At 40.1% G+C, this 25,852-nt stretch overlaps 1 protein-coding gene and 1 long non-coding RNA gene across 2 annotated transcripts in view; one reads left to right on the plus strand and one right to left on the minus strand.

Moving 5' to 3' along the window:
• Positions 1–25,852, minus strand: part of LOC115428534 (phosphoprotein associated with glycosphingolipid-enriched microdomains 1-like) — a 175,909-nt gene that overhangs the window by 37,180 nt on the left and 112,877 nt on the right. The window contains exons 2-4 of the mRNA XM_030147631.1: positions 17,850–17,885; positions 5,357–5,589; positions 4,145–4,202 (exon numbers count right to left, since the gene is read on the minus strand). Of these exons, the coding sequence (XP_030003491.1) occupies positions 4,145–4,202; positions 5,357–5,544 (246 nt within the window). The 5' untranslated portion in view covers positions 5,545–5,589; positions 17,850–17,885. The remainder of the gene's footprint in view (positions 1–4,144; positions 4,203–5,356; positions 5,590–17,849; positions 17,886–25,852) is intronic.
• On the plus strand, positions 11,640–17,533 carry LOC115428535 (uncharacterized). Its single transcript, XR_003936637.1, has 3 exons — positions 11,640–11,650; positions 16,097–16,099; positions 17,438–17,533. It is a non-coding gene; the product is annotated as an uncharacterized LOC115428535 (long non-coding RNA).

Raw genomic sequence — 25,852 nt, forward strand, 5'->3', positions numbered from 1 at the left:
ACAGAGTACAGCAGTACCATCACGTCATTTAGCAGCCGAACGGCTGAGATCTGTCACTTAAATACTGCTCTGTAACTGAAGTGGCAGTTGATAATTACTGTCCACGTACATGACATGATGTTGAAGATGACACAGTGTGCACTTCTGTCACACTGAGAAGGACAAGTCTGGGCACAGCGAGGGTGACCAAATGTCCTTTTTTTGCCTGGACATGTCCTCTTTTCACGTCCTGTCTGGAGTGTCCAGGTGGGATTTATAAATTAGAGAACATGTCAGCTGTTTTGATGACTGTAACTCTGTCACAAAGGTTCAGATCTGGCCCACCAAAGGTTCAGATCTGGCCCACCAAAGGTTCTGGTCTGGCCCACCAAAGGTTCAGATCTGGCCCACCAAAGGTTTAGATCTGGCCCACCAAAGGTTCTGGTCTGGCCCACCAAAGGTTCTGGTCTGGCCCACCAAAGGTTCAGATCTGGCCCACCAAAGGTTCTGGTCTGGCCCACCAAAGGTTCTGGTCTGGCCCACCAAAGGTTCAGATCTGGCCCACCAAAGGTTCAGATCTGGCCCACCAAAGGTTCTGGTCTGGCCCACCAAAGGTTCAGATCTGGCCCACCAAAGGTTCTGGTCTGGCCCACCAAAGGTTCTGGTCTGGCCCACCAAAGGGTCAGATCTGGCCCACCAAAGGTTCCGATCTGGCCCACAGTACACAGACATGATACTGAAGTTAGAGTTACAGGTGTCAAACGTGTGTCAGTTCACAGGTCACATACAAACCAATATGAGCTGAAGGAAAACAACAGCATATGAACCTACATGATGAAAACATCTATCTATCTATCTATCTATCTATCTATCTATCTATCTATCTATCTATCTATCTATCTGTCTCTCTCTCTCACTCTATCTCTCTCTCTCTCTCTTGCTGTCTATTCTCTCTCTCTCTCTCTCTCTCTTTCTCTATCTCACTGTCTATTCTCTCTCTCTCTCTCTCTCTCTCTCTCTCTCTCTAGCTATTCTATCTATCTGCAAAAAACCCATTAAATTATAAAAATATTTACATTAACAAATTATCCTTTAGGAACAAAATGTGAATGACCTGAACAAACATGAACAACTTGAACAACAACAAAGAAACTGAAGTGCAGTTTTAACAGTATTCTGCCTGGTACTAAATGTTATTCCACCCTGTTATGACACCTAAAACACACAGTAAATCAAAACTGTACCAAAAGATCTTGCCAGATCTTGAAAGTAGAAGTATTCCTGTGAAAAAAAAAAAAAAAGACACAAGTGCATACACACAGCAGCTTTTATGACACTTCTTCAGCTAAAATAACAAAATAATCCCAAGAGGCCTGTTTCATTGAAATATTTTCTGCGGGGTTATGGGTGCTTTGCACAGAATACTACAGTACTTACGTAGCATTTAATCATTTAAGTATCTCAAGTGTCCTCTTTTTTGGAAATCAAAATATGGTCACCCCAAGATAGCTAGAGTTGAAATTTGCATGTCATTTTCCTTTTTTTTTTTGTTTTTTTTTTTTTACTGAATTTATAAACCCAGTGAGCTCAAAGCAAACTCTAATATGAAAACAAATGCTTTGAGAATGTTAGGCAGTGGGATTTCCCACAAGTGCTCTGTTAGCAAGAGTTAGCCCATCTAAAAAACCAGGACCCATGTCCCTGTACCATGTTCTATCAAGAGTCCATAACAACGTAAAATTTCAAGGTTGTCACATTCAGCCGCTATGTTAGAGTCCTGTGGTCTGGACGCAGGAGATCAATCTCCCAATAGAGGGTCTGCACATCTGTCTCTTCCCCCCAGGCCACGCCCCTCTCAGTCAGACTGAGTGTCTTAAACCAACCTGCTCAACATGACGGAGTATAGCAGTAAACACAGCCAGAGCAAAGGACCATGGGAAATCTGAAATTAAATGAAGGACAGTTGGACTGGACATGGATCTGTACGAGCTACCAAAGAACAAGTGGTCCATGAACACTGACATGTGGACCCACATGGAGGATCCAGACCTGATCCAGGGGGGAGGGGGTCAGCGCTATTTGGACCTGAAACTAATATACATGGTTTCATCAGGACTGACAACCAGGGTCCAAAACTAGGGCCCAGAACCAGCTGATCCAAAGGGTCTAAAACTAGGGCCCAGAACCAGCTGATCCAAAGGCTCCAAAACTAGGACCAGAACCAGCTGATCCAAAGGGTCTAAAACTAGGGCCCAGAACCAGCTGATCCAAAGGCTCCAAAACTAGGACCAGAACCAGCTGATCCAAAGGGTCTAAAACTAGGGACCAGAACCAGCTGATCCAAAGGCTCCAAAACTAGGACCAGAACCAGCTGATCCAAAGGGTCCAAAACTAGGGCCCAGAACCAGCTGATCCAAAGGGTCTAAACCTAGGACCCAGAACCAGCTGATCCAAAGGCTCCAAAACTAGGACCAGAACCAGCTGATCCAAAGGGTCCAAAACTAGGGCCCAGAACCAGCTGATCCAAAGGGTCCAAAACTAGGACCAGAACCAGCTGATCCAAAGGGTCCAAAACTAGGGCCCAGAACCAGCTGATCCAAAGGGTCCAAAACTAGGACCAGAACCAGCTGATCCAAAGGGTCCAAAACTAGGGCCCAGAACCAGCTGATCCAAAGGGTCCAAAACTAGGCCCAGAACCAGCTGATCCAAAGGGTCCAAAACTAGGACCAGAACCAGCTGATCCAAAGGTCATTTCCAGTAGACCGTGGACTGACCCCAGTGAATATATGCATGATCTACTGGGACTGAGCAGATTTACTGAGTCTAGTTCAGATCCAGTCCTTTATCCAACACAGATACTACTGCTGTGGACCAGCAGGGCACCACTGACACTCAGTGGGCGGAACCACGGTGACTTCCGCCAGCGCTGACATCACGTGCAGACCCTCTATAGAAGTGGGTGGTTCTTTCACTGGAGGAGAACTCATATAATTAAATCAAAGTCCATATATGACTTCCTATCAGTGCTCAACAGTAACTATACTGATATTTCCAACAATTTCCATGTTATGAGCCACGAAATTATGGCCCATTATAAGTAAAGGCAAATTTATACCATTTCAAAAATTCAGCAAAAATTCTAAATTCTAAACACTGGGCTGGGAGGGTTCATTTCCAAATGGATTTAAAGTTGCAGTGGTTGAAACATACAACTACCTGTGTGTTCACTTCAGCAGTGACAGAGATGGTCCTGCACAGGAAGCACCACAGTCAGCTGCTACGAAGCCCAAAGCCCCAAGTCCGAACCATTTTGACTTTGTTTTATCATTCCTTTATTGAGTCTGTCTTCTCTTTTTGCCTGGTGCCGTGGTTCGGTCAGACCTCACTTCAGAGAAAAACTCACTGAATCAAAGAGTCAGATAATCCAGTCGCCTGATTGGTCAGTCCCAGTCTTGTCCCGCCTCCCTGTACACTAAACAGGTACAGATGATGGTTTCATCAATTCTTAATAATGAATCCCGTCCTTTAGGAGGTGAATTTCAGCTCCTTTCCTCTGGGTGGAGGTTCTTAGTCCTCAGGTGCAGGACACAGCGTTTAGAAAAACAGCTGTGTTCCTGTCGCCGTCACTGAGTTCAGTAAGAAGTAGTGACATTGCACTTTATTAATTTATTTTAGTTATTTATTCTATTTCTTTGCTCTATTTATCATTATTGTGACTTCTAATTTTAAAATTTTATGTTTTTATCCTGGTTTTTATCCCAGACTGTTTTATCTTCTCTGGGGTTTTTATTGTGTTTTATTGCATCTTGTTTTTATTTATTTGATCTTATTTATTTATTTTATTCTTTTACTTATCCATGCTGCTATACTGATGAATGGTGGAACACTGAGCACTTTTTGTCTTGTGTTTTTGTCTTGTCTGGAAGCTCGATCAAGTACCTGCCTAACAGGTTCATTGTATGTTTTGCTGTAATGCTAAAGTAATCACCTCGACTGCAAAACCAATCTACCCACAGCTACAAATAAAGGAACCTTGAACCTTGAAATTGAATCAAAACTACATGTAAAGAAGTAAATCCCCAGTGTCAGTGTGAGTTTCTCATCTCAGGGGTTTTCCGACAGTCCATCAGTCTTTTCCAAATCCCTTCTCTGTTCTGTTACTTACGCCATTCATGAGGTTCTCATGGTCTCCTGCTGGATGGCCATTCACTGCTTTCTTCTGCCTGAAATACAGAAAAGGGAGAAGGGCACTGATGACACTTAAATGTTTTTGTGGTTTATATGAGCTTTGTATTTGTTAAGAGCTGTCCAGAGCTGGAATTATCATGATGACTATAACATTATGAGTGTCCACACTGAGCCCTTCTATGAGTATCTGAGCTCAAAATCAACACTTATCATTTGATATAAGATATAAAGTGTGTGCAGATGGAAACCATATTAACCAAGACTGCAGAACTGCTGTCTTCCACCTGCGTAACATAGGCAAAATTACAAATATTCTGTCTAAAAATGATGCTGAAAAATTGATACATGCATTTGTTACATCCAGACTAGATTACTGTAACTCCCTACTCGCAGCGTGTCCTAAAAGTTCACCTGTGATTCAGAACGCAGTGGCACGACTGTTATAACAGAAACTAATAAAAGAGAGCACATCACCCCCGTGCTCCAAGCCCTTCACTGGCTTCCAGTTGAGTTTAGAATTCCATTTAAAATCCTCCCTCTTACGTACATGGTATGGTAAATGGACTGCACTTCTAGAACGTATTTTATACACATTCCTGGTGCTCAGAGTGCTCTGCAAGGCCTCACATTCACCCATACACACCAGCAGGCAGCTGCCAGACCCTACTGGGAGCAATTTAGGGCACTTCCACATGTGTGCAGTCAGAGTCAGGATTTGAACCACCAACCCTTTGGTCAACAGAAGATCTGCTCTACCGTACCATCCAAACAGAACACTTCACTCTGTGAATGCAGGTCTACTGGTAGTTCCCAGGGTCTGTAAAAGTACAGTAGGAGCTAGAGCCTTTAGTTACCTGTACAAAATGTTTACCTTCATGTTGCGCAAAGCCAACTTTCACCATCATTTATTACTATTATTGTGTAGATGAATATCCTCCTGTGGTTTTGATTTGTTGTCATTTAGCACTTCTCTTCCTTATTGTTTCCATGCAAATAAGTGTCTTGACAAATGCCCTCTCAGATACTCATATAGCCAGTACTCCAAAAACAAAAATAAATATTTGATGCAGACATAAAACCAGGAAGTGCTCCACATACCAGCCTTTCCTGGTACCTATGTCCTAGAACCAGTGCTGAACTGGTTCTTGGTTTGTTTCCTTGTGTGTGTGTGTGTGTGTGTAGTGCTCACCCCTGGCAGCCGGCACACAGCAGCAGCAGCACCGACACCAGTAGAAGAGCAGTGAGGGTGCTGAGGGTGCAGACCAGGACCAGCTGTTCACTGCCCAACCAGGACGCTACACTGCCGGCGGCCGCTGCCCCTGAACCAACGACGCCCGCCTCGGGCCCCCACCACACTCCATTCAGCACCGGAGCCATGATGCATCACACTGTGGGGGGGGGGGGGCATCGGATGGCGACAGGCTGCAGAAACACAACACACAGGATATTTGGGTTAAAAGCGAGTACAGTGTAGCGCAGTGTTTTTCAACCTTGGGGTCGGGAGGGATTCCGCCTGGGGTCGCCTGAAGTTTCTAGTAATTGATTAAAAAAATTACTAATAAAAAAATATGTTGTAATGATTCAGTATATACACTACTGGTCAAAAGTTTTAGAACACCCTAATTTTTCCAGTTTTGTATGCAAATTCCAGCAGTTCCAGTCCAATGAACAGCTGAAATGGTACAAAAGTAAGCGGTGAACTGCCAGAGATAAAAAAAAAAAAAAAAAAAAAAAAAGGTAAGGTTAAACAAAACTGAAAAATAATGTACATTTCAGAATTATACAAAAAGGCGAACAAGAAATGGGTTAACAACGTAAAGCAGTTCTGCAGCAGTGGAGGTTGATCAAGCCTGGAAAGTTGGTGGTTCAATTCCTCCAGGTGTCCCAGCGTTTGTGAATTCCTTCCACCCCCTGTGTCTGCAGAACAGGAGTGTGGAACTCACTGTGGTACCAGACCCATGGAGCAGTACTGGAACAGTACTGGACTGCAGAAAGGAGTGTGGTACTATAATAATGGAAAAGAGGAAAAGGCAATTAACCATAGAAGAGAGACAGAGCATCAGAAGACTGAAAACTGTAGGTGTGTCCTCCAGAGAAATGTCCAAGAAAGTCCAGGTGTCAGTCAGTCCAGTTTCCTTCAGCATCCAAAGGCACTGAAACTGGACTGGAATGCAGACAGAAGAGGTCTGGAAGAAGCACAGACACAACAGAAGAAGAAGAAGAGTTTAGGACAGAAAACAGCTGGAGTGAGAGGAGACTGACAGGACAACAGCTGAAAGAAGAGAGAAGAGAGAGGAGGAGGAAGAGAGGGCGGTCATAGAGGAGGAGGAGAGGAGACTGACAGGACAACAGCTGAACGAAGAGAGAGAGAGAGAGGAGGAGGAAGAGAGGAGGTCATAGAGGAGGAGGAGAGGAGACTGACAGGACAACAGCTGAAAGAAGAGAGAAGAGAGAGGAGGAGGAAGAGAGGAGTCATAGAGGAGGAGGAGAGGAGATGACAGGACAACAGCTGAAAGAAGAGAGAAGAGAGAGGAGGAGGAAGGAGAGAGGTCATAGAGGAGGAGGAGAGGAGACTGACAGGACAACAGCTGAAGAGAGAGAAGCAGAGGAGGAGGAGGAAGAGAGGAGGTCATCGAGGAGGAGGAGAGGAGATGACAGGACAACAGCTGAACGAAGAGAGAAGAGAGAGGAGGAGGAAGAGAGGAGGTCATAGAGGAGGAGGAGAGGAGGACTGACAGGACAACAGCTGAAAGAAGAGAGAAGAGAGAGGAGGAGAAGAGAGGAGGTCATAGAGGAGGAGGAGAGGAGACTGACAGGACAACAGCTGAAAGAAGAGAGAAGAGAGAGGAGGAGGAAGAGAGGAGGTCATAGAGGAGGAGGAGAGGAGACTGACAGGACAACAGCTGAAAGAAGAGAGAAGAGAGAGGAGGAGGAAGAGAGGAGGTCATAGAGGAGGAGGAGAGGAGACTGACAGGACAACAGCTGAAAGAAGAGAGAAGAGAGAGGAGGAGGAAGAGAGGAGGTCATAGAGGAGGAGGAGAGGAGACTGACAGGACAACAGCTGAAAGAAGAGAGAAGAGAGAGGAGGAGGAGAGAGGAGGTCACAGAGGAGGAGGAGAGGAGACTGACAGGACAACAGCTGAAAGAAGAGAGAAGAGAGAGGAGGAGGAAGAGAGGAGGTCATAGAGGAGGAGGAGAGGAGACTGACAGGACAACAGCTGAAAGCACAGAGAAGATAGTGGAAGAGTACGCAAGTCTGAGTTTACACTGGGAACAGCAGACTTCCAGTTGCAGGTCTGATGGGTCCAGTTGCAGCTAAAGCCATTGCTGAGACTTCAGAATAAGAAAAAGAGGCTTGACTGGACCATGAAACAGCAACAGTGGACTACTGAAGACTGGAAGAAGGGGTTCTGGACTGATCGAACCTGACACTGTTCAGTCTGCTGTTCCCAGTGTAAACTCATCTGTTCAGTGTGTTCAGTGTAAACTCATCTGTTCACTCTGTTCAGTGTAAACTCATCTGTTCAGTGTGTTCAGTGTAAACTCATCTGTTCACTCTGTTCAGTGTAAACTCATCTGTTCAGTCTGTTCAGTGTAAACTCATCTGTTCACTCTGTTCAGTGTAAACTCATCTGTTCAGTCTGTTCAGTGTAAACTCATCTGTTCAGTCTGTTCAGTGTAAACTCATCTGTTCAGTGTGTTCAGTGTAAACTCATCTGTTCACTCTGTTCAGTGTAAACTCATATGTTCACTCTGTTCAGTGTAAACTCATATGTTCAGTGTGTTCAGTGTAACTCATCTGTTCAGTGTGTTCAGTGTAAACTCGTTTGTTCAGTCTGTTCAGTGTAAACTCATCTGTTCAGTGTGTTCAGTGTAAACTCGTTTGTTCAGTCTGTTCAGTGTAAACTCATATGTCAGTGTGTTCCAGTGTAAACTCCTCTGTTCAGTGGTGTTCAGTGTAAACTCATCTGTTCAGGTGTGTCAGTGTAAACTCGTTTGTTCAGTCTGTTCAGTGTAAACTCATATGTTCACTCTGTTCAGTGTAAACTCATCTGTTCAGCCTGTTCAGTGTAAACTCATCTGTTCAGTCTGTTCAGTGTAAACTCATATGTTCAGCCTGTTCAGTGTAAACTCATATGTTCAGTCTGTTCAGTGTAAACTCATCTGTTCAGTCTGTTCAGTGTAAATCCATCTGTTCAGTGTGTTCAGTGGTAAACTCATATGTTCAGTCTGTTCAGTGTAAACTCATATGTTCAGCCTGTTCAGTGTAAACTCATATGTTCAGTCTGTTCAGTGTAAACTCATCTGTTCAGTGTGTTCAGTGTAAACTCATATGTTCAGTCTGTTCAGTGTAAACTCATATGTTCAGCCTGTTCAGTGTAAACTCATCTGTTCAGTGTGTTCAGTGTAAACTCATCTGTTCACTCTGTTCAGTGTAAACTCATCTGTTCAGCCTGTTCAGTGTAAACTCATCTGTTCAGTGTGTTCAGTGTAAACTCTATTTCAGCATGTTCAGTGTAAACTCATCTGTTCAGTGTGGTTCATGTAAACTCATCTGTTCACATCTGTTCAGTGTAACCTCATCTGTTCAGTGTGTTCAGTGTAAACTCATCTGTTCATGTGTTCAGTGTAAAACTCATCTGTTCAGTCTGTTCAGTGTGTTCAGGGTAAACTCATCTGTTCAGCCTGTTCAGTGTAAACTCATCTGTTCACTTGGTTCAGTGTAAACTCATCTGTTCAGTGTGTTCAGTGTAAACTCATCGGTTCACTCTGTTCAGTGTAAACTCTATGTTCACTCTGTTCAGTGTAAACTCATCTGTTCACTCTGTTTAGTGTAAACATCTTCGTCCTCTCTTCCTCCTCCTCTCTCTTCTCTCTTCTTTCGGCTGTTGTCCTGTCAGTCTCCTCTCCTCCTCCTCTATGACCTCCTCTCTTCCTCCTCCTCTCTCTTCTCTCTTCTTTCAGCTGTTGTCCTGTCAGTCTCCTCTCCTCCTCCTCTATGACCTCCTCTCTTCCTCCTCCTCTCCTTGTCTCCTCTCCTCCTCCTCTATGACCTCCTCTCTTCCTCCTCCTCTCTCTTCTCTCTCTTTCAGTTGTTGTCCTGTCAGTCTCCTCTCCTCCTCCTCTATGACCTCCTCTCTTCCTCCTCCTCTCTCTTCTCTCTTCTTTCAGCTGTTGTCCTGTCAGTCTCCTCTCCTCCTCCTCTATGACCTCCTCTCTTCCTCCTCCTCTCTCTTCTCTCTTCTTTCAGCTGTGGTCCTGTCAGTCTCCTCTCCTCCTCCTCTATGACCTCCTCTCTTCCTCCTCCTCTCTCTTCTCTCTTCTTTCAGTTGTTGTCCTGTCAGTCTCCTCTCCTCCTCCTCTATGACCTCCTCTCTTCCTCCTCCTCTCTCTTCTCTCTTCTTTCAGCTGTTGTCCTGTCAGTCTCCTCTCACTCCAGCTGTTTTCTGTCCTAAACTCTTCTTCTTCTTCTGTTGTGTCTGTGCTTCTTCCAGACCTCTTCTGTCTACATTTCCAGTCCAGTTTCAGTGCCTTTGGATGCTGAAGGAAACTGGACTGACTGACACCTGGACTTTCTGGGACATTTCTCTGTCATTTCTTGTTCGCCTTTTTGTATAATTCTGAAATGTACATTATTTTTCAGTTTTGTTTAACCTTACCTTTTTTTTTTTTTTTTTACCTCTGGCAGTTCACCGCTTACCTTTGTACCATTTCAAGCTGTTCATTGGACTGGAACTGCTGGAATTTTAATACAAAACTGGAAAAATTGGGGTGTTCTAAAAGTTTTGACCAGTAGTGTAGGTCATTGTAATTAAAACACCACACACTTTTCTTTATAAAAAATTTTAAAAAGGTGCATTATATACATTATATAGCCTAAATGTTGTCTAAAGTTAATGTTTATTTGCAACATAGTATAACAAACTATTACAATTGAAAACAATTTTAGCCAAAAAAAAAAAAGTCTCTGTTTTGAATGTCTGGGGTCGCCATTAATATGGGATGTTAAAATGGAGTCACAAGCCAAAAAAAGGCTGGGAACCACTGGTGTAGTGACTGACAATAGTGATAGTTTTAGATTTTATATCCCTGATTCTTAAAGGTCTGAAACCACTGAAAACCACACCAACCACACCACACCAGAAGCACTGAGTGAATGTACAAGCTCCACGTTACAGTCAGGTTGTCATTTTAAAACTGACATTTAGTAAAACCAAAAGGGTGAAGTTTAGCCTCATTTTCTGTTCATGTCTTTGAACACAATGTTTTAATTGTCATGATTTCTGTTGTTTATTTCATCAATTTTATTCCTTATTTTATTAATTTTGTTCATTTGTTACTTTCATTCATTATTTTAGTAATTTTCTTAATTATTTAATTATTAATTTTTGGTAACTTTGTTCATTATTTAGCTCACTTTGTTGAGTATTTGGTTAACTTTTGATATAATATGTAATGCCAAAACTAGCTGTAACTTTATTGTCAATTTTGTCATTACACAAAACACTAAATCCACAAGTGTTTTTCATTCGTGTCATCAGCATAACCAGTGTGCGTTTTGATCATTACTTTGTTCACTGTATGGAAAATTTGGTTAGTTTTAGTTTTTAAAAACTATTTGGTTCAGTTTTCAGCAAAAAACATCGTGTTTTCACAAGAATTGGAGTTTGCTTTCACAGGAAATGCTACAGGTTTTGCAGTGTGCATCCTGGCCTCCTATGGTCCACTCATGTCCAGCAGGTGGCAGTGCAGAGCAGGTGGCAGACTGCAGTGCAGACAGTGCTCTGCTTCATTCTGCTGCAGAGCCTCCGCAGCAATAAGCATCCCCATCCCCATCACACCTCTGTCTAAACAACACAAGTTGGATTCTGTGGAACTGATGGAATCCCTGATGTTGTCATTGGTTATTTATTGGACGGTGTGTGTCTTTGTGTGTGTGGTGGGGCTGAGGTCACGTGCTCTTAAAATACTCTAAACAAATGAGTGCGTGGTTTGCTGCATGTATGCGGTGCATGTGAAAGTGTATGTGTGAGGGTACTCATCACTGCTGTGTCTGTAATAACCACAGAAATACAAAACAGCACTAAAACTATGAGCACAAAGTGACAGACAGGCCCATTAACATTCATCCTGACAAATCTGATCACATATGGAGAGCTCTGCTGCAAGGTCTGAACATGCTCAGGATACACATGCCCACATTCTGTCACTTTGAACTATGATGTGTCATGGGACAAAATGAAGGACAGAGCACTCAGCTGACATGCTCTGTTTATGTGAAACTCAACAGCATCATATTAAAGCACTGTAACGTAGGTATGCACTGGCATATCAGTATTAGAGCTGTAAGAAAATATGGGTTCTACAATATATCGCAATATTTCCTTTCACAATACTGTATCGATATTAAAAAGTACTGTATTGTATATTTTTAGGTATTTATTCAAATGTAGATATTGTGGAGGTTTATTTTAGTTTCTCTGTTTATATTTTATTTATTCTTATTTCACACTCTTTTATTAAATAATGTTAGTTCCTTTGTTGGGATTGAACTCCAATCCTGTTCTGATGTTAGTTGTGAACTAATAGAATCTGAACATTTGAACAGGATCTGAAACTGGAATGTCTGTAAAACAGAATTTCAGTTTGAACACAGGAACATTTTGTGATAGAACATTAGATCCTGTTGGGATCAAATACAAATGTGTTTAGTATTTGTGCAGATTTCTGCACAAAGATTTCTGCTGTAATTCAATTCTTCAAGGAAATAATCATTTTTTAAAAAGAAACAAAAAATTGCCTTTTTAACAGTATCATGATATATTGTGATATATTGTGACATGATCCTAGTATTGTGATTTGTATCGTATCACCTGATTCTTGCCAATACACAGCCCTAATCAGTATAGGATAATTTTTTCTGATATCAGTAAATACTGGTACTGGCATATTAGATATCTCTTCACAGATGGCAGTGACATATCTGTCATGGTATACGAAAGGCTTTTTGATGAAATTTGTATGTTTGAAGACTGAAAGACTGTAAAACATTGACTATTATTTGCATTCATACTGAAGACTTCTTTGCTAAGGGGGGATGAATATCAATAAACAATTGCAATTGGGGCATCCCTATTGTAAAGACCAAGGTTATTATCGTTAACGAAAACTAACAAAATGACGAAAACTAGAATTAACAAAATATTTTTGTTAACTGAAATAAATAAAAACTATAATTAAAAGAAAAAAATGATAACTAACTGAAACCTTATTGTGTGCATACAAAACTAACTAAAATTTAAAAAATTATATTCTAAATAAATTATGGACAAAATTCCCTTCGTTTTCATCTTTGTCAATGTCGGACTGACATGAAATCGTTGTACGGTTGTTGATTTATAACAATTCTTTTATTTTCATACTTTTTCCACTTTAGACTGCCATTTGACCCCCTTAACATGCTCCAAAACTCACCAAATTTGCCATGTATGTCATGGCTGGTGAACACTTTCATACAATATCAAAAATTAACCCCTTGGGTGCCAAAATGGACTCTGTAGCGCCACCTATGTACAAAAAAACCACACAAAATCTTCTCTAGCGGCCAGTAGGAATGTGACAGAAACATGAAACAAATACCAAAATGTTGGTCTGATTGAGCCGACAAATCATACACTGACACTCATGAGCTAACTCCAACAGGAAGTTGGCAATCTGCCTTTGAAAGTTACTCTACGTTTCTGCAATTACTGCTTATTCATTTCAGAGTTTTGACATAAAAGTTAGACCTCATTGAATTCCCACGAGTCTGCAGAATCCAAAAGTGAAAGAATTTTTCAGATACGACCTACGGTTATGGAATTATGGCGATTTTTTGAAGACTATGTTTAGTTTCACTTTTCCAAATGGCAAAATCCCTATAAAAGTCTTGCTGGTGCACATTTTCACATGTCTCTCTGTAGTGCAGTGGTTCATGTAGCTGCCTATGGAGCCAAAGGACCCCGGTTCAAGTCCCAGGTAATCCAAACATTTTTTTTTTTTTTTAAATTTTATTTTAAAACAGGTTTTACTGCATTGTATTGTGGATATTGGAAATTTTGCACACATTCAAAAGTACACAGAGTACATTTTTTCAAAATAAAACCAAAATTAAGAATAATACAAAATGTCTATTACATAACTTCTTTTCATTTTTATGACCAAACACTCAACTGTTTGTACAATGTTTCTTCATTCAAAAGTACTCTTTCTCACAGACACACATCCTCACACAATAGGGTTTTTCCAAAATAAAAGCCTTAAATGTGGTAAATCATCACTTTTATACTCACTTATTCATACAATTTCAATTAATTTTTCAAACTGATTCTTTCTCTCACATTAAAAACAAATGCACATACACACAGTAGGGTTTCCAAAATAAAAGTCTCATTTTAAAGGTGATGGTGGTTTCAGCAGAGGGTCGCTGGTGTTCTGTACAGATGTAAGGAGGACAGACACTAAAGGGTGGGAACTGGTATGGGGACGGACAGGTGTGAGTGGAGCTGAGGTGTCGACAGTCACGGGTGGCGGATCGCGGGGGAGGCGGATCGCCCGGTGCGAGGTCCCGCCCAATGCTGCTTGCAGCTTTAATTATATCTGAATTTGTGCTAACTCTGCAAGTGTATTCTGTAAAGAGAATTTTAAAGAAGCAAGCCAAAAAGACAGGAGGAAAATGTCAAAATAAGCTGTAATGACAATAATGGACTTGGACTTTTACAGGCCTTTTCTCCACTGATGGTATTTATTACAATAACCCTCATTCAAACAACACTTAACTTGAGATTCAGTGTCTTGCTCAATGACACTTCAACATGTGGAAAGGGGACTGGATCTGAACCACCATTCCACCCATTTGTGAACGACCTTCTTACTTTTGGTTTAGTAACAAGTGCAGGGCTTGGTAAAAATAGTGTTATTCACAAAGATACCAGTAAACATCTGGACAGAAGGATCGACCTCGTATGCATGAAAAACTCTGACAAGCTGAAAAGGAAAGACAGGAAGCCCCAAGGAAAACATAATAAGATGTTAGCGATGGTAGTGGCTGAAAGTGGTCACAAAAGACCTAACATGGTGAAAAGGTTGTAAAAGGTACATGCAAACATACTGAGGCAAAAACAACATATGACATAAGATGAAAGTCACACAGTAGACATGTAGTCTGAGCAGAGAATGTGACCAAAGAAAACAAAGAAAAAAATAAAACGCAGCACCATGGCTTAGTGGTTAGTACTGTATGGACTCTGTGCACAGCCCCTCCACTTCCTGAACTTCAGGTGAGTCCTTTATTTTCTGTCTTTCATTATTGGACACACTGATTAATGCAGGTGTGTCTGCTACTTCTTGTTGTGACTACTGATTAATTAGACACACCTGGATTAATCAGTGTGTCCAATAGTGAAAGACAGGAAATGAAGGACCCACCTGAAGTTCAGGAAGTAGAGGGGCTGTGCACAGTCCACTGAGTCGGACCAGGTGACTGTGTGTTAAACTTGTCACTTCTCTCTTTACTTATGGCCTTCTTTCCCTGTCAGTTTGTCAGGGTCTCCTCTGGGTCTTCCTTCCTTCGCCATCAAAAACAGTTATACATCGGTTAATTCTCCTGTCACTTCACTTGACCACAGTGCTGACGAAGATCTGGAGTTGGTCTCCGAGCACCTTCAATGACAGCTCACTGCTCCTGATGTGCTAATTACTACTGCTAATTGCTAATCCAGAGACCAGAGTTAACCTTTGCATTGCAATAATTATCCTTACGATCACAACATAAAATTGTTGTTTTATCAACCATGACTTGTGGTTCTGAAATGCAGAGCTTGATAGAAAAGAGTCTTTTCTTGATGATACCAACTGGCCTTCTTCCACTGCAGGAACTTTTGCAGAAACTTTTGCCGTGTTTCCACTACGTGGAACCAGCTCGACTCGGCTCGGCTCGACTCTGTATTTCAATTCCATTTCCATTACAGGATACTACTGACTTTACAGTACCAGGACGTCATAGTGATGCGGCGTGTCATTTCTGTGTCATCTGCTCAGAGCGTTGCTGATAAACTCGCTCATTGCATGTTGTCTCGTCTGAATTTTTACGTCGGCCACCAAAGACTGAATCTCCTGGACCGACCATGGTGTAGTTTTGGGCTGTTATCATGTGGGTTAATGTACGGCAGCTGTGCCTCAGGTGGTAGAGCGGGTCGTCCAATAACTGAAGGGTTGGCGGTTCAAATCCCGCTCTGTCCTAGTCAGTCTGTTGTGTCCTTGGGCAAGACACTTCCCCCTCCCTGTATGAATGTTTGGTGGTGGTCGGAGGGGCCGTAGGTGCAAATTGTCAGCCACGCTTCTGTCAGTCTGCCCCAGGACAGCTGTGGACACAGATGTAGTTTACCACCACCAGAGGGAGAATGTGAGAGCGAATGAATAATGGATCAATAATGTAAAGCGCTTTGGGTGTCTAGAAAAGCACTACATAAATCCAATCCATTATTACCGCTATATTTGCTGTCCACTTCTGCATCTGTTTTTGTAAAATGGTGGGTCACAGGGACAACTGTCTGACCAATCAGTGGTCTGCAGTGTTATACGTCACAGTTTAGTATTGCTTGGAACCTTGGTGGAGGTGATACCAAAAAACTAGTACTGGGTACCAGATTCCAGGTCCTTTTTCGTAATGGAAACACAAAAAGGCCGAGTCGAGCCGGTACCATGCAGTGGAAACGCGGCATTTGAGCATAACCTGGAACTTTGAAAAACCCTGCTGTGTTTCCACCTAAATTACCCGGGTAAAAATCTTTCTGTTGCCCCCCAAACATTCTCCAAAGAAGTTCCTGGTAGGGAGGTAGTACTTTTCAGATTACCTGGAATTCTTGAGGGGCGGGGCTGTTTGCTAGAGAACGTTGATTGGTGGACTACACTTGCAGCATTCTGCATTCCATTCACCTGCCACTAAGCCACTGTGCAGGACAGCAGACTGTGTTTGATTTCATTTCCACAAGCTTCGTCTTTTGATCATTTGGAAAATGGACCAAAAGAGAAGCTATGACAAGTGGACAGACAGTGAGGTCCAGGTTCTTTTGAGCGTATTTGTAGAGGAGGAATTCAGAGAGACTTTGAATTGACGACACGAAACAATAGAGTTTATGGAAAATTAGCCAACATGCTGGCAGAGCAAAATGTAAGATATGCTGAAACAAATACAAGAAGAGATGAAGAAACTGAAGCAGGATTATAAGAAACTAAAAGACCACAATGGTTGCAGTGGATCTGACCGCTGTACAAACAAATGGTATGACCAGCTGGGCAGACCAGAATGACTACTGTCATTCAGTTTAGGGCAGTGTTTTTCAACCTGGGGGGTCACCTGGAATTCAAATGGGGTCGCCTGAAATTTCTAGTAATTGATAAAAATTAAAGAAAAAAAAACTTACTAATAAAAAATATATGGTGAGTAGAGAGAGACAATCACAATCCATAACAGACATGACAAACTGAGTCTGAAACTGCAGCACTGTGGTTCTGTTTGTGTCAGATGTTCACTGTGGTCAGTTTCAGATGCTGCAGCTCTTTCATAATTCATAGTTTCAGTTCTTGTTTGTTCAGTATTAATTGTCCTCCTTGTAAATCACAGCTGGACTGACTGGACAGATCCTGACCAAAGAAAATCCAATTCTCCCTTTGTGCAGTAATCTACACCTGGATTTACTGCCTCTGTCCACAATAATAGACATTATATAGACTAAATGTCCTCTGAAATTAACATTTATTTGCAACACAGTATAGCAAACTATTACATGATTGAAAGCAAATTAATTTTAGCAAAAAATGTCTCAGTTTTGAATGTCTGGGGTCACCAGAAATTTGTGATGTTAAAATGAGGTCATGAGACAAAAAAGGTTGGAACCACTGGTTTAGGGAGTCCCGTATGTACACACATGCTGGAACGCATCTCATCCATCTCACGGTCAATCTCCTCCACGACTTGTAAAATCCATTTTCTTTTTTAAGATTTCCTCTTTGTGCCTTTAGAAATAACGTCGTCTTTCCCATTCAGATCACATGGTTTTATTCGCAATGCAGTAAAATTTGAGAACAACTTGGGCGTTCTCCATCCTGGGCATATCGTGTCACACAAACAATGATGCGTGCTTTTTGGTCACCATTTTATAGCATCATCATGTTTTTTTGGGCCTTCAGCTTCTTCTTCTTAGCTCCACCTACTGGACTGGAGGTGTAGTGCAGTTTCTTTTACCGCTCCCCCGTACGTCATCAGCCTGATTTGAATAAATTCCCCTGAACTTTGGGGTGTAATGGAAACGCAAAGCACACAGATTACCAGGAATTTGTTTACCCAGGTAAATAAGTTCCTGGAAATAAAAGCTCCTGGTATTTTGGTGGAAAAGGGCCAAATCAGAGTTTTCTAAACTGGAGCGGACATAAAATTTGAGAACAGAGCAAAAGAGAACCCTGACAAGATGACTGACAAGGGAAAGCCAGTCAGAAGTTCTGTGGTAGACACTGGGCTGCAGGAGCCAAGTTCAACTTTTTCAAAAATGACAGAGGAATTCCTGTTTTTGCTCAGGCGCCACTTTAAAATGCTGTTGCTATGACTGTGAATGGCTAGTGAGAGGAACAGAACTGGGGCTTACCTTGACACCTTGGATGATTAGTCAGGTCGGCCTTGCCTGGAAGAGAACAGATAAAAATGAGAGGGGGGTTGGATTAGTGCTGGCTGGAAAGGGAGGCACTGAGCTGAATGTTATCCTTGGAGAGTGCTGTTGATATGCATGTGTGTGGAGGCTGCATGAGAGAGAATTACTGTGAACAGGTTTGTGTTTTTTAAAAAGCCACGCACTTAAACACCATTCCCATACATGTATGCACAATGCAGTGGAGTGTTTTTAAAGGTTTAATGCAGGGCTCTCAAACATGCGTCCTGGGGGCCAAATGTGTCCCACCAACGGTTCCAATGCGGCCCCTGGGATGAATTTACAAAGTGTATAAATTCCACAGTCCAGGCTGTGGAACTCATTTTAGTTGCAGTTCCACATCCAGACCAATCTGATCTACAGTCAAATAATAACAGCAGAAGAACGCACAAAAAAGAATGACTGCAGATTTTCTTCTCAGTTTGATGTGAAAAAAATATTACAATATTACTATAAATAATGACAATGTCAAAGTCCAAAAAATAACATTAAATTATGAAAATATTTACATTTACAAACTATCCTGTAACAATAAAATGTGAATAACCTGAACAAATATTAACAACCTGAAATGTATTATTATTATATATTTTTGTATTACTACAACAATTATTGCCCAATTATTTCCCTTTGTTTATGTGTAGTTGTCATTTTTCTGTCCACATTGTCTTGTTAACTATCACTAATTAAAAAAAAAAAAAAAGTGAATAACCTGAACAAATATGAACAACCTGAAATGTCTGTATTAAATTCAGTCCAGTTTGAACTCTTTTCTTCCTGTTCCTCAGTGTTTAGTGTCTTTGTAGATCTGATCCAGAATGCACATGGACTAATGAGAAGTGGAGGCAGAAGATTGGGAAAATTACACTGATCTTTCTGAAGAAATGTCAGGTTTTTCAGGTTATTCACATCTTTTTTGTTTGGATAGTTCATAAAAGTAAGTATTTTCATAATTTAATGTTTGGGGTTTTTTTGCACTAAAACAAAGACAAAAATTTGCTGTTGTCATTATTTCTAGGTTATTCTGTTATTATTTTACTGGTCCAGTCCACTGCAGATCAAATCGGGCTGAATGTGGAACCTGAAAGAAAATGAGTTTGAGAGCCCTACTTTAATGTGTAATATATAGTCACATCTAGTCGAGAACAGTGTGTATAGAGGTATTAAAATTAAGGTTGTATGGATACAATTCTCTTAAAAACAGGGGAGGAAAATGCATGTTTACAAAAACATCAGTAGTGTGGATAGGGTCAGGGACTGCTTCACTCACATTTTAAATTTGGCGTTAAAAACAAAAATGAACAAACCAAAAAAAGGCACAGCACTGGAAAAGGTAATAGGTGGAAATGTCCCATTTTAAAAATGTTTATGTGAAAAAGTCTGTTGGAAACAGAGAAAAGCTTGAGAAAATGTGATATGATCCAGACCAGCGAATTTGGTTTGGGGTTCAGAAGCCAATGGATTTTAAACCATGATGATATTTACATTTTGTGATGTTCATTTTTTTGTAAATTAGGTCACAGTTTGTAATCCATTTGAACTGAAACCCAAATGTATGCGACAGAAATGCACCGGTTGACATCCGCTGTAAAACAGAAAAGACTAAGAACACAGAGTATGTTCTGGTTTACTGTCCTAACATGACAGTGCAGCCTGGTGGTGACCTGATCCTCCTGTAAACTGACCCACTGTCAGGGAACGGAAACACAGTGGATGATATTTTCACAGGACTAGGGCTGGGTGATAAGGGAAAAAAAATCATATCACGATAATTTTTTTCTAGTGCTGTCAAACAATTAAAAGATTAATCACAGGGTTGCTGTGGATTAATTTTGATTAATCATGATTAAATAGCATTCATTTTTAATCTATATTAATTGCATTTAATTTTGCATGAGCAAACAGACTCAAGAAAGAAGGGAATATATATGCACTTAACAGGTTTATTAAACACCTTCAACACTTTGAGCAAAACAACTTGAAACAACTGTTCCATCTTGTTTTGGTTTTTTTTCAGCAACGCTGAGAATTCCCCGCTGCTGAATGTAGGTATACAGAGGAAACCCTGCACATGGGCTCTGCTTGTGTCCACCCTGCTTCCCCAGTGTTTGTGTTCTTCACATAGACGACATGGATTCATTCCGTACACCTCTGTGTTGCATCGAAGGCCCCAAACCGAAACACTTCGGTACAAATGAGTGCACTGTTACACCCAGAGTTAATTGCATTAATATTCTTAATCAGATTAAACGTGAAGATGGATTAATCCATGTAAACAGGTCAGTTTTTACAGCCTTATTTTTTTCATAACAGACAATATCAATATGTATCATGATAAAAATCAAATCACTATTTTTGTCAAGCTTAAAATTTCCGTTACTCATAAGTTAGTTGTGAAGACATCAGAAGGTTATTTTTGATTTAAATAACATTTATTTTCTGTTAGAAGTTGAACATGACAGATGTGCTGAAGAACTAGGGCCGCACAATATTGGAAAAAACTGACATTGTGACTTTTTTTTAACCCTGCAATATATATTGCTATATGAAAGAATACTCAGAAGAGTATGATAGCTGTGTGGTGCCGACATAAATGGTCAAACAAATTAGTTGTGTTTCCTCTCACTGTGGCAACAGGTGCCTGTGCTGTGTGCGTCAACCTAACTTGACATGGTTCTAGCATGATTGGGTCGGTGCAGCGCTGCTTAATTATGATTGGCTGATGGCAAAACATGAACAAATGAATTCTATCGAAATTGTATCGAACATGTCTCATATTTCTATTGAGGAAAAGTTATTTCGCGATATATATCATTATCGTTTTAACGTGCAGCCCTACATATGACTAAACACTAATGAAAACATCATTAGGAATATTACATTCCATTTATGCAACAAGATCCTCCTAAATCCCTGTAGGGGTGACATGATTATTGGTATAATGATAAACCACGGTAAAATTCCTGATGGTTAGTATTACCGTTTAAATTCTAATTATCATGATAATCATGTTTGATTACCATACTTTCAACTCAAACTTGATATAGAAAATAGTCAGACAATGGCTATAAGGTGCCATCTTTAATGTGCATTTGTATGTTTGATGTTTAGATGTTAATATTTGAATGTTTCTGCAACAGAAAGTACATTGAGCCTATTATTTTATGGGGTTTTTTTGTTTGTTTTTTCAAAATACAACTTGGTTAAATTATTTCTGGTTGTGTATTAGTACTTTTTGAACATTTCGAACACATTTCAACAATACCGTGATAATAATGATAACCGTGATCATTTTGATCACAATAACCGTGATCTGAAATTTTCATATCGTTACATCCCTAAATCCCTGTAAATCAAAGACACTCGTCTTTTATTTTATTGTCTGTAAGGTGACCTTGGGTGACTTGAAAGGCGCCATCAAATAAAATGTATTCTTCTTCTTATTACTGTCTCCACTTTCCTCTTTTGCATGGTATGAGCACACCATGTCTACTTTATTGACTGCTTTGTCCATGTAACTGAGATGAGAATGACATCATCTTTAAACTGTATCATCTAACATACGTATCCCACAGCCTGCACTCCGTAATCTGCAGCATTTCAATCTGCAAATCTGTCTTTCTATCATATCAGACTGAAAACACCCTATGACTTTCCACGGTTGTTAACCTCCATCTCCAAACTGTGCATGACATGACTTTAAATCCTGCTATACATGTGGTCAAAAATGATGTGACGTCGACTACCGCCGTCAGCCTTCCTTCCTTATCTGGTCTCCATCCAAGAGGCTGGTGTCCAGGTGTCACTATCTGCTACCGTGTGCCAGCTCACAAGTCTCTGTCTGTCTGTCTCTCTTTCTCTGTTGGCACTCACACCAGAATAATTACCGGCTGCCACAGTGCTATGTCACCATGGCAACATTCCCTTTTACCCATCAGAGCTATTTATGGTGGAGAAGAAACAGAAACACAAATATGTTTAGAACAAAACCTCTACAGGATTATTAAAGCTGTACACGATGTGCATCTTCTACTCAAGCAGGTGTTTTGGTTGTCATAGTTACACCGCACATGTGAACTGAGACTGATAGTGATGATAATGATGGTGACGATGGTGGTGATTACAGCTGTGTATTTACAAGAATCTGGCAATACGATAAAAATCATAATACTAGAATCACAATACGATATATCGCGATACTGTTAAAAAGGCTATTTTTTATTGTTTTTTTTTTTTAAGATTTTTTTAAAAGTTTTTTTTTTAAATTATTTTTATTATCATTTATTCATTTTACATTCAGTTAGTCATATATAGTTTTAAGATTTTTATATAGTTTGAAGATTTTTTTCCTGGAAGAATTGAATTACAGCAGAAATCTGCACAAATACTAAACACATTTTTATTTGATCCTAACAGGATCGAATGTTCTATCACAAAATGTTCCTGTGTTCAAACTGAAATTCTGTTTTACAGACATTACAGTTTCAGATCCTGTTCAAATGTTCAGATTCTATTAGTTCAGAACTAACAACAGAACAGTATTTGAGTTCAATCCCAACAAAGGAACTACCATCTGCCTCAGACAGGAAAAAAAAAAGCAAAAGTGCTTTTAGGATGATTCAAATAACCATTATTTAATAAAACAGTGTTAAATAATGATAAATAAGATATAAACAATAAAGAAAACCAAAAGACAAAAATGAACCTCCACAATATCTGCATTTGAATAAATACCTAAAATATCGATACAGTACTTTTTAATATCGATTCAGTATTGTGAAATGAAATATCGCAATATATTGCAGAACCCATATTTTCTAACAGCCCTAGTGGTGATAGTGCTGTGATGTATGATGGTGATGGTGATGTTAGAGGTTACAGAGGTGGTGGTTATGGTGGTGATTATTAATGATGGTGAAGGTGAAGATGAATATGATGACGATGCAGTTGACAGTGATAGTGTTGATAGTGATGATGGCAATGAAAGTGACAAAGTTGTTGATGATGACAAAAATTTACGGCTTCACATAATACATCTTTCTGTTGTATGTCTAACATGATTTTCTTTTTTTTTTTTTTTCTACAAATAACTTAAAACCAATAAATGCCAGGTTTCTTCAACTTCCCCTATCCCTAATATTGACAGTTCTGATGACCATAAATCAGCTTGTAAACTTTAAAGAAATTCTGATTTGACTTTAATTATATTAATTATCCATATCTAATGTACCTCTAATGTGATTTCTTTTCTTTCTTTTTTTTTTTAAATCACGCCATATCGCCTGATTTTTTTAAAATAAATAAATAAATCCCTGAAATTGTTATGTTTTAACTTTATATCCGTGTAGCTCTCTGTGAACCCTCCTTCATTCCTTTACTTCTGTGTCTCATAAGATCCATTGTCCAAATCACTTAATGCTGAGGAGGGTCATGGGGAAGCTAGAGCCTGTCTCAGCTTCCAATGGACAAATGTGAGGAATAGGGCTGTAAGAAAATATGGGTTCTGCAATATATCATATTTCATTTCACAATACTGTATCGATATTAAAAGTAATGTATCGATATTTTTAGGTATTTATTCAAATGCAGATATGGCGGAGGTTCATTTTTGTTTTTTTGTTTATATTTTCTTTATTATTATTTCACACTCTTATCCAATAACGTTCGTTCCTTTGTTGGGATTGAACTCAAATCCTGTTCTGATGTTAGTTGTGAACTAATAGAATCTGAACATTTGAACAGGATCTGAAACTGGAATGTCTGTAAAACAGAATTTCAGTTTGAACACAGGAACATTTTGTAATAGAACATTAGATCCTGTTGGAATCAAATAAAAATGTGTTTAGTATTTGTGCAGATTTCTGGTGGAATTCAATTCTTCAAGGAAATAATCATTTAAACAAAGAAACAAACAAAAAATTGTCTTTTTAACAGTATCATGATATATCGTGATATATCGTATCATGATCCTAGTACTGTGATTTGCATCAGATTCTTGCCAATACACAGCCCTAGCGAGGAACACACTGGAAACTTCACCACTTCATCACAGGTCTTTAACAAAAATCCAAAACCATCTCATCTTATAAAGTTAGACAAACCTGTTAAGTATAAAAACACAGCACACTGTTGGGAGCATTTCTCACATACTTCCCTGCTGAATATGCATGGTGGGAAAAGCATCAATTTTTCCCAGTGACGACACACTTCTTTTCTAAAAGCTTGATAAATTAACAGCACACATAAAAGCTCAGAGTATCTCTTGACTTTGGAAAACTCCCCAGGCCAGCGTATGATCGCAGACTGAGCCAATGACTACAACTGCCCTCTGTTATGCTGTCACACTCTTTCTCTCCCCCTGTGCTTTCTCATTCTGATGAAAGAATACAGAAGCCTCGGACAAGAGACCATCAATGTGTGGCTGTCTTGTTTCATGACATAGAAAATAACAGACTGGAAATCCATTTGAAAAGGAATGTGCTCTGGGAATTAAACGGCACAAATCCAAATTCAGCCCTTACCCAGCTGTGCACACACAAAAAAAACCACACTGAAAACCGAGAGAAAAGCCACAAGTCCTGTCCAGGACTAACCCTGCATGCAAGAAACTAGAGCCAAAAAGCCCAATAATCCAATCTGCCCTCTTTTGGCCCTGCAAGTAAAGACCCTACTTGACACTACAGTGTAGCCCACCAGCCATGCAGACATGTGTGTAGGGGGAGTTTCAGGAACTGGACGAGCACTTGGATACAAGCAAAAGACAGAGAGAGCAGGAGAGAACCAACCTCTGAAAGAGTTTAGAGCAGGGCTCTCAAACTCATTTTAGTTCAGGTTCCACATTCAGCCTGATTTGATCTGCAGTGGGTCGGACCAGTAAAATAATAACAGAATAACCTAGAAATAATGACAACTGACAATTTTTTGTCTTTGTTTTAGTGCAAAAAAAAACAAAAAAACAACACATTAAATTATGAAAATATTTACTTTTATGAATTATCCAAACAAAAAAATGTGTATAACCTGAAAAAACTGAAATTTCTTGAGAAAAATAAGTGCAAATTTTAAAATATTCTGCCTCAGCTTATCATTTGTGCATTCTGGATCAGATCTACAAAGACACTAAACACTGAGGAACAGGCAGAAAAGAGTTCAAAATGGGCTGAATTTTCTTTAGACATTTCAGGTTGTTGATATTTGTCCAGGTTATTCACATTTTATTGTTACAGGATAGTTTGTAAGTGTAAATATTTTCATAATTTAATGTCATTTTTTGCACTAAAACAAAGACAAATATTTGAAGTTGACATTATTTATAGGCACAGTGTAATATTTTTTTTCACATCAAACTAAGAAGAAAATCTGCAGTCCTTCTTTTGTGTGGGTTCTTCTGCTGTTATTATTTGACTGTAGATCAGATTGGTCTGGATGTGGAACCACAACTAAAATGAGTTCCACAGCCTGGACTGTGGAATTTATACACTTTGTAAATTCATCCCAGGGGCCAGATTGGAACCTGTGGTGGGACACATTTGGGCCCCAGGCCACATGTTTGACACCTGTGGTGTAGAGGCTTCAGTTTCTGTGGGCACCCATGTGACTCCTCCCTCTGCCGTGTCCTCTGAGGTGCAGACAGACCTACAGACAGCACAGGTTTAAAGCGGATGGCTACTGAGAACCCAGGCCCAAAGGGCTTTTCAAAGGCAGCCACAGGCAGTTGGACAGCAGTAATAAAAAGTACAGATTTTCGAAGGAAAAACCTTCCACTTCCTCTTTAAGAAGTCGTGCTGTGGAGCCCTGCAGGAAGTCAGGAGCTTACATTTCCAAAATGAAAAAATAAAAACATAAAAGGAGTCGAGAGAGAAGAAAGCAATGACTTCTTTTATTCAAAACAATGAGAGGTTTTGCTTCATTGCAGAGGAATGTTTGAAGAGTTAGACCAGGAT

Source organism: Sphaeramia orbicularis, chromosome 11, assembly GCF_902148855.1.
Source record: "Sphaeramia orbicularis chromosome 11, fSphaOr1.1, whole genome shotgun sequence".
NCBI classification, from domain to species: Eukaryota; Metazoa; Chordata; class Actinopteri; order Kurtiformes; family Apogonidae; genus Sphaeramia; species Sphaeramia orbicularis.